Source organism: Magnolia sinica, chromosome 1 (genome assembly GCF_029962835.1).
Source record: "Magnolia sinica isolate HGM2019 chromosome 1, MsV1, whole genome shotgun sequence".
NCBI classification, from domain to species: Eukaryota; Viridiplantae; Streptophyta; class Magnoliopsida; order Magnoliales; family Magnoliaceae; genus Magnolia; species Magnolia sinica.
In genome coordinates, this window is record NC_080573.1 from 16,497,506 (window position 1) to 16,513,972 (window position 16,467).

The following is a 16,467-nucleotide window of genomic DNA, read 5'->3' on the forward strand; positions in this document are numbered from 1 at the left end:
AACTGAGTCGACTCAGTTGGGAAACTGGACGAGTCAACTCGCAACCGAGTTGAACGAGGTTTTAAAGCTAGATAGCAGGCGTTGTTCTTTATACCTGAATGGCGATTGTTCACAGCTGTTGAAGAGTGGATGAGGTATGATTAACTTTCAGTGCAGTCAGCTAAATGCCTCCTTGGATGCACCATTTCAACACGTAATCACTGAGTCAACTCAGTTTAGTTAGTAATGGTAAAATGAGATGATGATCGAGCTTATTTACAAACCGTCCCTGGGTTATTTAACTCAGGAAATTAGTGTTATCTCCAAGGCCTGTTTGGCTAATTTCCAACATGGACACCTGGAGGTAGCACGTACTTGACTCGGGTAGTTGTAGAGTCAACTCGATAACGAGTTAAGTGCCATGTTACGACCACCGGTTGAGATCGGTTTTGAGATATCTGGTGGTGTAGTGATATTGAGGCAAACCGATCTCCTACTCTAATCTAAATCAGGGTTTTCATCCTGGATGTAGATTTGGGTCGGTCAACTCGCGACCGAGTTGAGAATGGGGGAAAACGCAGGCAGCAGAGTTGGGTTTCATACCTGATAACGTCTGATCTAGTCGGTGTAGGGCAGATTTAGACAGGTTTTATCAGAGTTTCACTTTGCAATACAGAGTCCGGCTGAGTCAATAGGCTGACGATTCGCTAACAACTCAGTCACAAAACTCGGTTTGGATAGTAATCAGTTACCTGGGATACAAGTCGGGTGACGCAGAACCGACGAGTCTGTAAACCGAGTGGGGACGAAACTCGGGCGGAGCTGGCTCTCTCTTTCTCAGCAAATGGACGGGTTAAAGCCGATGCTGGCCCACTATCTGGTGCGGCTGAGTCGAGTTGCAACGAAAATTTGCAACTTGTTTCTAGTAGCCGACCCACTCTCATGCTTTGTCTTTCTTTCTTTATCTTCTTTCCCTCTCACTATCACCTGCCTCCCTCTCCGTCTGTTTCACAGCAAATAGACAACTCAACTGAGTCGAGTTGCTACAGTGCATGTAACTCGCTCGGCTGTGCTCTCTCAAACGATTTCTCTTACTATTTTTTTACCCCATTTTTCTTGGGATCCGCCCTAATAAAACGGGTATTTATAGCTCTTTCCCATTCTAGATATTTCTACTGCTAATTACTAGGATTAGCATGCCATTCAGCGAGAGACAGTCCGTGAAACTCACCGTAAGAGTTCGGTAGTTTAGTTAAATCCTAGTGTGGGTCTAATCGGTTTTTCCTGATGACACTTTGGCAAGGTGGGCCACCCTTTGGACGACTTGGATCAGCGGAAAGATTAACTTTTTAGGACGTGGGTTCACCAGCTCGATTAAGGAAGATGATGGACTGATAATGGCGGTTTTGCAATGGGCGACTGATCTGCGGATCAGGTTCGTCCAAACGGTTTGGATGACACCTAGGAGGCATGTGTGGCCCACCCAATGGTGAACAAGGCCCGTTGATTACTACACTAATCCGGGAGAGGCGGTGACTTGTGCCGTCGCGGCAACTCGCCAAAATCTTGGCTTTCCTTATGAGATTTCAAATCGCCCTAATGTGGATGGTCGGGATGCGCTCGAACGAAGCTTCCAGACGTCGGGGAAGCGTGGAGATCATTCCAACCCAAAATAGAAGTTTTTCTTCCGCCTTCCGCCGCGTAGGGATCCAAATCCGAAAGTCATAGGGCTGACGTGGATTTTCTCGGCGTACGTGGCGTCCATCCGACCGTTTCCAACGGTCAGATTGGTCAGAGTGTGGCAGAGGTGGGTATAGATTCCTCGTCAGCAACTCCTACGAACGTCGTCTGCTGGGTCGTTATCAGAGGTGGCGTGGGTGGTTTTCAATGGATAATCTCTACATGGGCGTGGTTGGTGGGGTCCAACAAATCAGATGGACGGTGTGGATTTGGCTTCTGTATTCGGGAATTGTTCGTTTGCATCGTCGAATGGTCGACCTAGATGAAACGACGCTGGGCGGGAGGAAAATTTTGAATTTCCTACATTATTTGCGGAATTCATCGGGTCAAAGCTTCTTTGACCCGATGACTCGATCCTGTGCGTAGCACGTGAACGCTATTTGCGTACACGCCTGGAACAGATGTGTGGTCCATGATCTGATCCGACGCGATCCATGCCGATCATCGGTCTTGGTGGTTCTCCTAGTATCTACGGCTTAAGGGTTGGTAGGTGTCAATGATGGTTTTCTAGTCTTTCAAAGGTTTGTAGTCGGTAAGTGATGGTTTAATGGGGTTTTTGATTACCCGTGATTAATCTGAACCATCAGTTTTTTTTAGAGAGTTGTTCAAATAAATTTTGGCTGTTAGTTTTATAACATTAGATGGCTAACCTTAGTTGTAATGGCGCATGGGTTAAGCTGTGAGTTGTTACAATAGAAACAAAACTTAGGCCCTCATTTTAACTATCATGAACCTAGATTCAAAGAACTAGAAATGTAGTCCCCTCTAGAAAATTTCCCTAGTTAAGAAGAAACTGTTAACTTAGAAGCACAGAAAACATAGGATCCCTTGGATTGCGAAATTCTTATGACAAAACTGTACTAAAGTGCAATAAATATAGAATGCTGCACCCTGACATCGTGTTCCTAAATTACAGGATACGATAACTCCAAAGACGCGATCCCAACAAGTGCAAACGTCTTTAGTTATGCCGCAGGACCCAGAAGGAAGGGGAAGGGAAGAGAGTCCTATATACACCCCGGCACTCCCGGTGCAATTTGAAGAACCTGACTCGGAGTCAAGGGCAAGGGCTGTCCCGCCGCCTCACCCAACTCATGCAGAGAGGACTTCATCACTTGAGGCACAGTCAGGGGTCCCGACACCAGACGCTTGGGAACAAATGGTTGCCTTGCTGGGCCAGCAGCAGGCCTTCATGAGGGAACAACAGGCCACCATGGCGGCCGCAGTGCAAGCATTATATCAGAGCCCACACGTATCAGCATTGCGGCCAGTTGCACTGAATGATGCCGATGTGTTTGAAAGATTCCAGAAGCTGCGACCTCCGACTTTTTCTGGGACGACTGATCCCATAGTAGCCGAGCATTGGCTGAAATGCATGCTAAAACTTATGGAGCCATTGAGGTGTTCAGATACGCAGAAGGTAACCCTCGCCACTTTCGCGCTTGAAGGGGAAGCCGATGAATGGTGGGATTCTACGCGTAGGCTTGCTACAGCAGATTATCTGTGGACTTGGGAGAGGTTCCAGACCAAGTTCAACGAGAAATATTTCCCAGAGTCATTCCATGATGAGGTGTCACAGTTTTTCAAACTCAAGCAGGGGAATATGACGGTTGCGCAATATGAGGCCCGCTTTGCTGAACTCTCTCGGTACGTGTCGACTATTGTTAGTGAAGAGAGGGTCAAACTGAGGAAATTCAGAGATGGATTACGGCCGGGAATCAGGTTGAAATTATGTTGCTTCGACTTTTCTCGATATGCGCAAGTGGTGGACAAGGCCACCAGGGTGGAGAAGGACGTAGACCAGATGATGAAAGCTCGAACTCTGTTTAGAGATTTGAGTAGCTGAGTCAGACCCGCTCCTCCACCTCCTAGCCTTGCTGTGGTTGATAAGCGAGCCAGGACTTCTTCGTATCCGGGTATGCCATGCAACTATTGTGGGAAGCCGGGGCATACTGCAAAGTTTTGCTTCAGGAGGGCACGTGATGAGGGCGACATGCATAGGCCACTAGCGATTTAGCCCCGTCCACCGTAGCCTGTGGCTAGGCCACCTATCAGTAGCCAACCTCCATTTCAGAGACCAGCAGCTCTAACACAGAATAGAGCCCCCACAGCTCCGGTATTCGCTATGTCCACAGAGGAACGGGATGGGGACACTCCACGAGTTGTCTAAGGTACGGCTTACATTCAGAATGTTCCAGTATTTGTTCTGTTTGATTCGGGTTCTACCATATCTCTTGTTAGTTCATCCGTAGTTAAAGAACTGAACTTAGAATTGAATCACCTTAAACGACCCTTGGTCATAGCATCTCCACTGGGTGGATTTGTGGAAACTGCGAGATTTTGCCCCGCATGCTTAGATGTATTGGAAGGTCATGAGACTTGTATGAACCTAGTTGTGATGAAAATGAAACAGTTCGATATCATTATTGGTATGGACTGGCTTACCCAGGCTCACGAGATATTGGACTGCATTGCCCGGATGGTTATAGTAACATTACCTAGGCAGTCACCCTTCACTATATAAGGAAGATGTCAATATGAGACCTATGAAGGTCTACAGGCTCTGGAAAAGACAGAATCAGCAGAGATCACCATTGATCAGATACCGGTGGTTAATGAATTCCTGAAAGTGTTTCAAGACATACTAGGGTTACCACCAAGGAGAGAGGTAGATTTCACGATTGACCTCCTACCCAGTACAACCCCGATATCCATGGCTCAATATATAATGCCGCCATGTGAGATGGAAGAATTGCGGGTGTAAATCGATGAATTATTGGGACAGGGATTCATCCGCCCTAGTGTATCTCCATGGGGCGCACCAGTGTTATTTGTGAAAAAGAAAGACGGATCGCAGCGCCTTTGTATCGACTACAGGAGATTGAATCAAGCTACAGTGAAGAATAAGTACCCTCTACTGCGTATCGACGACTTATTCGATCAGCTCAAGGGTGCCAAATATTTCTCGAAAATCGATCTCAGGTCGGGGTATCATCAGTTAAGGGTCAGAGAAGAAGACATCCCCAAGAGAGCATTCCGCACCAGATATGGATACTACGAATTCTTGGTGATGCCATTCGGGCTCACTAATGCACCTGCAGTATTCATGGACTTAATGAATCGGGTCTTTATGCCACACCTAGACCGATTTGTTATAGTCTTCATCGATGACATTTTGGTTTATTCCAAGAGTCGTGAAGAGCACAAGGAGTATTTAAGGACTGTTTTGAAGACCCTCCAGGAAAGACAGCTATATGCAAAATTATCAAAATGTGACTTTTGGAGGGAAGAAGTAAAATTTCTGGATCACGTTATGAAGGAAGGTATCACGGTTGATCCAACCAAGGTCGAGGTTGTAGTGAAGTGGGAACGACCTGATACGGTCACAGAAGTCTGGAGCTTTTTGGGGATGGCTGGATAAAGGAATTTTCTCGTATCGCTCGACCCCTAACTCAGTTGACTAAGAAGAATGTGAAATTCAATTGGAATGCTGAAGCAGAGACATCTTTTTAGAAACTTAAGAAAAGACTCACCACGGCCCCCGTGCTCACACTTCCAGAATAGGGGGCCAAGTACGTAGTCTATAATGACGCATCGCAGACAGGACTAGGATGCGTACTCATGCAGAACGAGAAGGTGATTGCTTATGCTTCCAGGCAGCTGAAGAAACACGAAGAAAATTATCCTACCCACGACTTGGAAGTCGGCGCAGTAGTCTTCACCCCGAAGATTTGGAGGCACTACTTGTATGGGGAGGAGTTCAAATTATTTTGCGATCACAAGAGTTTGAAGTATATCTTCACTCGGAAAGATCTGAACATGCGGCAACACCGATGGATGGAAATGCTAAAAGACTTCAAATTTGAAGTATCTTATCATCCTGGCAAGGCGAACCTTGTAGCTGATGCCTTGAGTCGAAAGAGGAATTATGAAGTTATGACTGGTCTCATGATAAGAGAAGGTGAGATGATGGATTTCACCCAAGACCTTGATGCGCTGTTTTCTTTCAAAGGACCGAGTATCCTAGTAGCTTCGTTGGTTATAGAACCAGCCTTGATCCATCGTATCATTGAATCTCAAGATCAGGAAGAAACACTAAAGAAGTTGAGACTGAGGTGCGAAAATGAAGGGATGCCGGATTGGTATGTCAGTTCCGACAGCGGCCTGAGATATCGAGGCCGTATCTGCGTACCGGCGGTGGTAGAATTAAAACAGGCAATACTGAGCGAAGCGCACAAGTCCCGTCTGACCGTTCATCCGGGAAGTACAAAAATGTATCGGGACGTCAGGCGTCAATATTGGTGGGAAAATATGAAGCGGGATATTGCAGAATACGTTTCAAAATGTCTCACCTGCCAGCAAGTGAAGGCAGAACACTGTAAGCCGCCAGGTCTTTTGCAACCATTACCCCTCGCTAAATGGAAGTGAGAGTGTATCAGCATGGACTTCATCTCGGGACTTCCAAAGACACGTGGGAACCATGACTCCATTTGGGTAATAGTTGACAGACTTACCAAGTCAGCCCATTCCTCCCTATACGTGTAAATAACTCAGTTGACGACTTGGATAAGCAGTACATTCGGGAGATTGTTCGTGCATATGGTATTTCGTGGGAAATTGTGTCGGATCGTGACACCAAGTTCACTTCCACTTTCTGGAAAATATTGCAAGAAGAGTTGGGTACAAAGTTGAAATTTAGTGCAACATTTCACCCCCAGACAGGCGGGCAGACCGAAAGGGTGAACCAAGTGCTAGAAGACATGTTGAGAGCCTGCGTGTTGGATTTTAAGGGTAGTTGGGATGAGCATATCCATCTCGCAGAATTCGCTTATAACAACAGCTTTTAGACCAGCATTGGTATGGCACCATTCGAAGCTCTATGCGGACGACCTTGTCGGGCACCACACTGCTGGGCTGAAGTCGGAGAGAAGAGCTTACTGGGACCAGAGCTTGTCCAGGAGACGACATAAAAGATTGACATAATCAGAAGACGCTTACGTACAGCTCAGAGCAGGCATAAGAGTTACGCAGACAATCGTAGGCGAGATATGAAATTTACGGTCGGTGATCACGTCTTCTTGAAAATCTCTCCTATGAGGGGCGTCATGCGATTCGGGAAGAGGGGGAAACTTTCTCCCCGATTTATTGGACCTTTCGAGATCATGGACAGGGTTGGAGCCATTGCTTATCGTCTGGCTCTACTACTAACGTTCACCAATGTTTATAATGTTTTCCACATATCTATGTTGAAGAAAAATGAACTGGACACATCTCATATCATCAGCTGGGATGAGATCGAGTTGAACGATGATGCCAGCTACATGGAGGCTCCTGTTCGCATTCTGGATTACAAAGAGCAAATCTTGCGCACCAAGACCATTCCATTAGTGAAGGGCCTTTGGTCACGTCGCGGAGTCGAGGAAGCAACGTGGGAGCGCCAAGCTGAGGTAGAAGAAAAGTATCCAAGCCTTTTCGACAACCCCACTCAGGTACAATTTCGAGAACGATTTTTTTTTTTTATATAAATTTTAGGGGGGAAGATTGTAACAACTCACACTTTAACCCATACGCCATTACAACTAAGGTCAGCCACCTAATGTTGCAAAACCAACAGCCAAAACTTATTTGAACACTTCTCTAAGAAAAACTGATGGTTCAGATTAATTAAGGGTAATCAAAAACCCCATTAAACCATTACTTACTGACCACAAAGCTTTGAAAGACAAGAAAACCATCATTGGCACCTACCAACCCTTAAGTTGTAGATACTAAGAGAACCACCAAGACCGATGATCGGCATGGATCGCGTCAGATCAGATCATGGACCATACATCTGTTCCGGGCGTGGACGCAATTAGCGTTCACACGCTATGCACATGATTGACTCATTGGGTCAAAGAAGCTTTGACCTGATGAAATCCGCAATTGATGTAGGAAATTTAAAAATTTCCTCCCGCCCAGTGTCGTTTCATTTGGGTCAACTATTCGACGGTGCAAACGAACAATTCCCGAATACAGAAGCCAAATCCACCCCGTCCATCTGATTTGTTGGACCCCACCGACTGCAACCATGTAGAGATTATCCATTGAAAACCACCCACGCCACCTCTGATAATGACCCAGCAGATGATGTTCGTGGGAGTTGCTGACGAGGAATCTATATCCACCTCCACTACACTCTGACCAATTCGACCGTTGGAAACGGTCGGACGGACGCCACGTACGTGGAGAAAATCCGCGTCAGCCCTATGACTTCCGGATTTGGATCCCTACGTGGCGGAAGGCGGAAGAAAAACTTCCATTTTGGGTTGGAATGATCTCCACGCTTCCTCGACGTCTGGAAGCTTCGTTCGAGCGCATCCTGGCCATCCACGTTAGGGCGATTTGAAATCTTGTAAGCCGAGATTTTGGCAAGTTGCCGCGACGGCACGAGTCATCGCCTCTCCTGGATTAGTGTAGTAATCAACGGGCCTTGTTCACCGTTGGGTGGGCCACGCATGCCTCCTAAGTGTCATCTAAACCGTTTGGACGAACCTGATCCGCAGATCAGTCGCCCAATGCAAAACCGCCATTATCAGTCCATCATCTTCCTTAATCGAGCTGGTGAACCCACGTCCTAAAAGGTTAATCTTTCCGCTGATCCAAGCCATCCAAAGGGTGGCCCACCTCGCCAAAGTGTCATCAGGAAAAACCGATTAGACCCACACTAGGATTTAGCTAAACTATCGAACTCTTACGGTGAGTTTCACAGACTGTCTCTCACTGAACGGCATGCTAATCCTAGTAATTAGCAGTAGAAATATCTAGAACGGGAAAGAGCTATAAATACCCGTTTTATTAGGGCGGATCCCAAGAAAAACGGGGTAGAAAAATAGTAAGAGAGAAATCGTTTGAGAGAGCGCAGCCGAGCGAGTTGCATGCACTGTAGCAACTCGACTCAGTTGAGTTGTCTGTTTGCTGTGAAACAGACGGAGAGGGAGGTAGGAGATAGTGAGAGGGAAAGAAGATAAAGAAAGAAAGAGAAAGCATGAGAGAGTGGGTCGGCTGCTAGAAACGAGTTGCAGATTTCCGTTGCAACTCGACTCAGCCGCACCAGATAGTGGGCCAGCATCGGGTCTAACCCGTCCATTTACTGAGAAAGAGAGATAGAGCCAGCTCCGCCCGGGTTCCGTCCCCACTCGGTTTATAGACTCGCCGGTTCTGCGTCACCCGACTTGTATCCTAGGTAACTGATTACTATCCAAACCGGGTTTTGTGACTGAGTTGTTGGCGAATCGTCAGCCTATTGACTCAACCGGACTCTATATTGCAGAGTGAAACTCTGATAAAACCTGTCCAAATCCGCCCTACACCACCGACTAGATCAGACGTTATCGGGTATGAAAGCCAACTCTACTGCCTGCGTTTACCCCCATTCTCAACTCGGTCGCGAGTTGACTTGACCCAGATCTGCATTCAGGATGAAAACCCTGATTTAGATCAGAGCAGGAGATCGGTTTGCCTCAATATCACTACACCACCAGATATCTCAAAACCGATCTCAACCGGTGGTTGTAACATGGCACTTAACTCGTTATCGAGTTGACTCTACAACTACCCAACCGAGTCGAGCACGTGTTACCTCCAGGTATCCATGTTGGAAATTAGCCAAACAGGCCCTGGAGATAACACTAATTTCCTGAGTTAAATAACCTCGGGAGGGTTTGTAAATAGGCTCGATCATCATCTCATTTTACCATTAGTAACTAGACTGAGTTGACTCAGTGATTACGTGTTAAAATGGTGCATCCAGGGAGGCATTTAGCTGACTGCACTGAAAGTTAATCATACCTCATCCACTCTTCAACGGCTGTGAACAATTGCCATTCAGGTATAAAGAACAACGCCTACTATCTAGCTTTAAAACCTCGTTCAACTCGGTTGCGAGTTGACTTGTCCAGTTTCCCAACTGAGTCGACTCAGTTGTGACTTATAGATGTCTTGTTACATCTTATCCAGATACTACCAGCAATTGTCGATTTTGGGAAACATTTCTTCCTTTAACAAACCTCGACAAGTGAGTAGAAGTTGGGATTCATGTAAACATTAGTCTATAAGTGAGTTGGGATTCATGTAAACATTAGTCTATAAGTGAGTTAGGATTGGAAGTGTAAAACTTATGCTTACTTGGATTTTAGGATCCCTACACTCACCTCATAAGAACGGTCAAAACCAGAGAAATTACCCATCCAAGGTGAAGGATATCCCCCATAGCTTCTTCATTGCATTAAATTCTAAGATAGTGTTAAGCTCGAAATTATAGAGATATTAATTGTGCATGTGTTAGTCTTGCTTCCTTTGAATTAATTTCACTAACCGTGTGGGAATATTCATATCTTATTGTTCTGGTAGAAATTCACATCATACTCTTGGTTTCATATTTAGACTTGCTTAGTTATATGTACATTTCATTAAGTATGTTAAATAGTAAATCTTGCTTCTATCTAAATGGTAAATTCACTCCATAAGCCATTTCATATGCTTGAACCATTTTGATTTGAAGCTAATGTGCATGATCAAGTCTTGAACTAGCACGCTATTTCTTTCATTCTTAATTGGTTATGTTGAGAATGAGTTAATATGCAAATGTCTAATTACTTGATTTCTATGTGTGACAAACATGTGATTAGGACTTGGTATTGTACTCTCTAAGTCATGTTAGTAATGGTCGAACTTGGAGCTATATTCTACCAAGTAACGACATATGGCATGACGTATCCATCTATTATCATTGTTGTATAATGAGATCTAAGTGTGAAATGCCACCTTTGGTGGGATGTGAGAACTTGGTAAGGTATACTCCATTTATGGGCCTCAGTTGAACCTTGATCATGTTTGTGAGAATAATCTGGTAAATTCTATTGAATGTACGTGAGTATCATGATGCATGACATTCACGCATGAAATGTGAGCTTTTCCGAGTGCTTAATGTAAGCCACATTCTGCTCGATTTACTGTTAGATCAGTTGAATGACCAAAGTTGTGCATTTGAGTCACTTTGGACGCTCTTATTCTACATGAGGCTATTCCGGGATCAGACACTCCTCGGGCGTACCCCGTGTATTATTCCAGGAGTTAAGTCATCCTTGGGCGCACTCACCTTCAAGGCCTTTTCCAGGTAGTTTATCTACCTCGGACGGTCTTTCATTTTGACAGCTGGATGTGCATAACCAGATCTGTGACTTGAACATACATTCCTACATTCATGCAAATGCATATGTAGTTGTATAGTCGTATGAATCAAATGTGAATTGTTAACCTATTTTGGAATGATGTATTATGGTTGAATCTATGAGGAAAATTCCCACTGAGTTTTCACTCACCCAATCGTGCGGTTGCACCAAATAGACACAGGTATGACGGAGCAACACGGCGCCTATGGCGACACCCCTGGTATAGCTGAGGAGGAGTATGGAGAGGAAGGATAGTATGCTGACTTGGTTGAGCAGATAGAGCTTCACTGATGACATAGGATCCGTTTACTTTCATGCTTTCAGACGTTATCTTAGTTTTGCTTGCTTTGGGAATTGTAATTAAAAATCCCCTGCTGTGGGATCTTGCTTTACTTCATACTTTTATTCTCGTATGTTGAACTCCTTTTAGTAGTTTATACAGTAGTTATTTTCTCGATGATATGAAATGTGTCGATAATTAGATGAATGATAGTTTCATTTCATAATGTAACCCTCGGGTTCTCGTACTCGAGCGATCATCCTCGGGTTATGAGAATCAGGGTGTTACACTGTTACAACCACTATTACTGTTATGGAATACCTTGGTTCCTATACTTCATTCAAGATTAGAAGATCATAAGTAAATGATCCAGAAGAACACATGGCAATCCTCCAGATTTAGGGCGTGTTTGTTTTTCCAATTACTTTAGTAAATAAGCGGACATGGGTAATGATAACATGCTTCCATTGTTTGTTTTAGCCTTATAAAATCATATGGGTTGAAATTTTATTAGGTAAAATTGTAATGATTACAAATGCATTTACTTCTCTCCTAGTACTATTACACATGTATTTGACTATCGATTTATGTGCCCTAATACTTATTTAAACAAACAATGAGAAATAAAAATGATATCCCACTTACATTACTTTACCATGGAATGAGGAAAAACAAATAGTTCCTCAACAGAAATTAGTTTTAAAAAGTCAAAAGGATTGGGATCTTCAATCAAGGAGATTTCCAAGGAATCCTTCATCCATGGTGTGGCACATCAGGCAATGGTTTGGGTCAATGACGAACCCAAAATTCTTCAATTTTTCAGTGTGAACTTCTACTCCTTTCTCAGTGTATTCTGCTAATTGCTTTCTTGTGTATACAGAACTCGATGCTTGGGTTAGTGCTTGCTGGTCAGCATTTCAAACATCCTCTGACCGCAGTACCATGTGCTGTTTCCAGCGTGTGCCAGTCGATCTATGGAAGTGCGTTAGCGGGAATCTGGCGATGCACTTCACCAACACAAAATCAGGAATGATGCATGGTCATGACAGTCTTTCTTCCTGTCTGTTTGATATGTTTGCCTAGACTGACTTGTCCTCAAGACCAAAATTCCAGCTAGTCCATTCATCTGGTGGGCCACATGTATGAAATAGACAGGTGGAAGAATGATAACCAAGAATCTACATTCACCTCCATGTGTGGCCCACTTGATAAGTTGTTAAGCATGCTTCTTAGGTGAGGGCACATGAATCATGGGGACCATCCTATGAACATTCCAGTTGCAGCATGCATGTGGATAAGTGGGAATGGGTGGAGCATTTGTTTTTGGTGATGGAAGTTGAGACATGTAGAATGAGCATTTCTCATGTGTAGAAATCATGCAGCCGAAAGGCGATCAGTAGAACGAATCCCTGAATTTCTTGAGCATGTACAGATGATAACACTGCGGCCCCAGATTTAGCGGTTCTGATTTTCTCTCATAGTATCTTTTCTTTGCTTCTTCACATCAATGTATTTTTACTCTGTTTTCTTCCCAACCTTAGCCACTGCTGGCCATTCATCGTATAGGCTCTGCAATATGTGAATGCAGCCCAAATTCGGGCAATCTCCCTGTTATTTTGGCATGCTCTTGTTGAAGAAAATGGATGGTGTTATAGGTAAAATTCGACTGACCAAAAACCTGGGATAAGATAGAAATCACAAGGAAAATAGCTTGGACATGAGGTTGGGTATGAGCTCGGCCTCAGACGCAAACCCTGACCTCCGCGACCATGAATGACGGCCTTGGTGGCCCACTTGATAACTTTCAGTCTCAACGAAGGGGACGGTTCTGTATGCCCACCTTGGGGGGCAACCTCGAGCGTCAGCTTCAATGACCGGCTTCGACCAAGGGCCCCGACCTGAAAAGTCAGCCTTGACCATAGACTCAGAGGTCGGCCTCGGTTATCGTTGTAGAGGTCGGCCTCGGCTATCGACCTCGACCTCGGACATCGACCACTACCACGGGAGAAAAAGGAAGATCCCCTCCGTATACGGGAAGTATTCCCCCAAAATCTTCGCCGATGATCATGCCAAGATAAGTGCGATATATCCGGGGAAAGATCCCTTCTATGATACGTATCTATCTAGCAGATTCACTACCTAATACATATGTAATGTCAAAAGGTTATAAATAGGGACCCTCTTCACAGAAAAGGGTACGCTCAATTACCCTAGCTCGATTACACCCTTCGCAACCCAACACAAACTTAGGCATCGGAGGGCCCGGGATCTCTTGTTTCTATCTGTTTTATAGGTGCACGGCAGGTTAGCAAGGACACCAGATTTCAGTATCAACATATGGTTAAAAGTAGTCCACATATTCAAAGAGCAAGTGTATTTTGAGGACCTAACCAATCTATTATAGGTGGAGGCATAGAAGTGGGGCCCACTTGATGAACAGCCTTGTTGCACAGCGTGGGAGGTCGCCTATGAGTAGGATTCTAATCCTACAAACCTCAGCAGCGAAGATAGAGCCTTCTGTAGCTAGTGGCCATCCTGAAGTGTCAATCAGGAGTCAGGACCTTCCATCTAGCGGGCCCTATCATGAATGGAGCAGGTTCAAAAACTAAACCTATTCGACTATCCTAGCCATTGAATTTCTGCTCTTTCAGTTCTGAAGGTTTATTGGTAAGGATGTTTGTTTGCTACTGTCTATTTGAAAGGTCCTGATTGGATTGGTACGATCTTCTGATAAGTGTGTTTCATGAACCATTTGCCATCTGCAGCGGGGTAACTTGCTAGCCAATTTTGGACTGTCCCATTTGTGGGCCCACCGTGGTTCGGAGCATCGACTACAAATCAAACAGAGGGGACATTTTTTAAAATTATTTTATGATCGCCGGTTGAATGGCTATGATCGTTCAATCGCTGTCGTTTGGGCCATTGGGTATTGTGATATGGACGGTTGGGATAGCATGCATGTATGCAACGTTGGATGTGTTATGCTGGAATGGGCTGTGTTTTTGTCTTTTTTTTTTTTTTTTTTTAACCCAAAAATTCCTTACCATTGCCAATTTTCCCCAAAAAAACCCTTCAATCTCATATTTACGAAAATATGACTCGGAACCTCCTAAAGAGGACAAAACAATCTTTTGGCCCTTATTTTGAGAAAGATGGAAAACCACTGATAAAAAAAAAAAAAGAAAAAGAAAATGCCTTGCTAGTTGCACAGAGCTGTACATGAGTCAAGTTAGTTCGGTCAGCTCGCTCGACTTGACTCGGACAAGCTTGACTCGCCTCAGATCGAAATTGGATTCGGACCGAGTCGAGCTGATTTTTGGAATTTGAAAAAATTTTGAGCCTAATTCAAGCTTGTCCAAGCTTGACTCAAACCAACTCGGATCGAATTGGCTTATTGAGTTTGTTATTTTGATCTTGATGTAGCTCACCGAGTATATGATGAAATGCCTCAATGAAGTGTTGTTTCTTGGACTATCCTCATACCAAGGTATTCTTGAAATGGTTATTCAAGAGAAAATTGAATAAACAAATTTCCATACAAAAAAACTTTATATTACAAGACTGCCATCATATCTTAATCTTGATGTTGTTTGCTAAGTGTTTGATCAAATGCTTGCAAAGCGCTCTTATTGATTTGCATCCGAAACGTGAGAGATTGAAGATATAATATGTGTTTGAGAAAATATCACATAGATCGAACTTAGTTTGAGCTGGCCAGAGCTGCTACTGAGCTGAGCCGAGCTCAAGTTGAGGTTAGTTGTTGGCTGAGCCAAGCCGGGCTGTGCCAAGCTCAACTCGGTTTGACTCATGTATATATATAAAATATAGCTAGTGTGTTTGCTGCACATGTACTGGCATGGTGCATACACGCGGGATCTAATCCACCCATCAGGTCCGACAATGTACATATTTCTCAAAATGAAAATATGGTTCAATTAGCATGTAGTCTCTAATATGAAACAGGTGAATGGGTTGGCGAAAATCTTCATCCAAGTTTTTCAGAACCGCACATTTGAGTGGATGGATTGGATCTTGGATTTATCTTGCCATTTTGGAAAATGTGTCATGTATACATCAGTGTCCTCTTTATTTTATTTTATTTTTATTTATTTATTTTACAGGCTCATGCTTTAGATATTGAAGGGTTGTCTTTCGACCGAGTACATTGGTGCCCGTGGATCTAATGTCTGTATCACCGCATCATGGCCCCACAATGATGTATTTATTATATCCACACCATTCATACATAAACATGAGTCATATCCACAATGGTTGTCATCGTTAAAACATTCGCAGGGCCCAACATAACGTTTATTTTCCATCCAATCTGTAAGGTCACACAGACCTGGATGGATGAAGGGGAAAAACAATTATCATAATGATCCAAAAGTTCTGTGACCCCCAAAAAGGTTTCAATGGTAGAAATTCAATCCCCCACTGCTTTTTTCAGCGTGGTCCATTTAATCTTTGGATCTATCTTATTTTTCGCTTTAAGCCTCACGACAAGCTCACCAAACGAACGGACGGTCTGAATATAACACATACCTCATGATGGGACCCACAGAACTTGGTGACGTCAACACACCAGCCAGATCGGTGGTGTGTGGTACACCAGCCAATCCGCTTCCTAAGTACACTAGCCCTGTCTATAAAGTTATAAACTAAACATTTACTCATGTTTGAATGTTTCCACTATCAAAAGGCTAGGATGGTCCAAGTACTAGGATTTTGGGACTTTAATCACTATTACCCTATCAAATGAAAGGTTTGGATCTAGTCCATGTATGCTACATGTGAAATCAATGATGCGGATGTACCATGCGCCCATACACATTGGTCACATGTGGAATTACATGGTAGGTGGCCCACACAAGCTTCCATTCTTACAAATGGGCCCATTGTTCGTCAATATAGACCATTGGTTTATTGGGTCCCACATTTATCCGTGGAGGACATGTAGAAAGATTAATATTTTTGTATGAAGAATTGTTTCAAATCATAATAATCCATGGCATTACAAATCAACGGTCTGGATTAATGAAAAAGAGGCCTCCTGTCAAAACCGTAAACAGGCGTATGATCTCAAAGATTGTGTGTAATGTGTGATGTAAATCCTCCTCCGATCAAGGATCTTATAGTTCTTGTACTAGAATCTTTATTAGGGCGGTACAAGAACGGAGTTAGCTCGGTTAGCTCACTCGAGTCGACTCGGTTCGAAGCTGAGTTCGAGCTGATTTTTTTAGCTCGAAGAAATTT

The 16,467-nt window shown here is 44.0% G+C and overlaps 1 protein-coding gene across 1 annotated transcript in view; it reads left to right on the plus strand.

Annotated features, from left to right (window-relative positions):
- LOC131241162 (probable sodium/metabolite cotransporter BASS1, chloroplastic) overlaps positions 1 to 12,746 on the plus strand; it is a 41,303-nt gene extending 28,557 nt beyond the window's left edge. Inside the window, exon 8 of the mRNA XM_058239867.1 lies at positions 12,092 to 12,746. Coding sequence (XP_058095850.1) covers positions 12,092 to 12,244 — 153 coding nt within the window. The 3' untranslated portion in view covers positions 12,245 to 12,746. The remainder of the gene's footprint in view (positions 1 to 12,091) is intronic.
- The last annotated feature ends 3,721 nt before the right edge of the window (positions 12,747 to 16,467 follow it).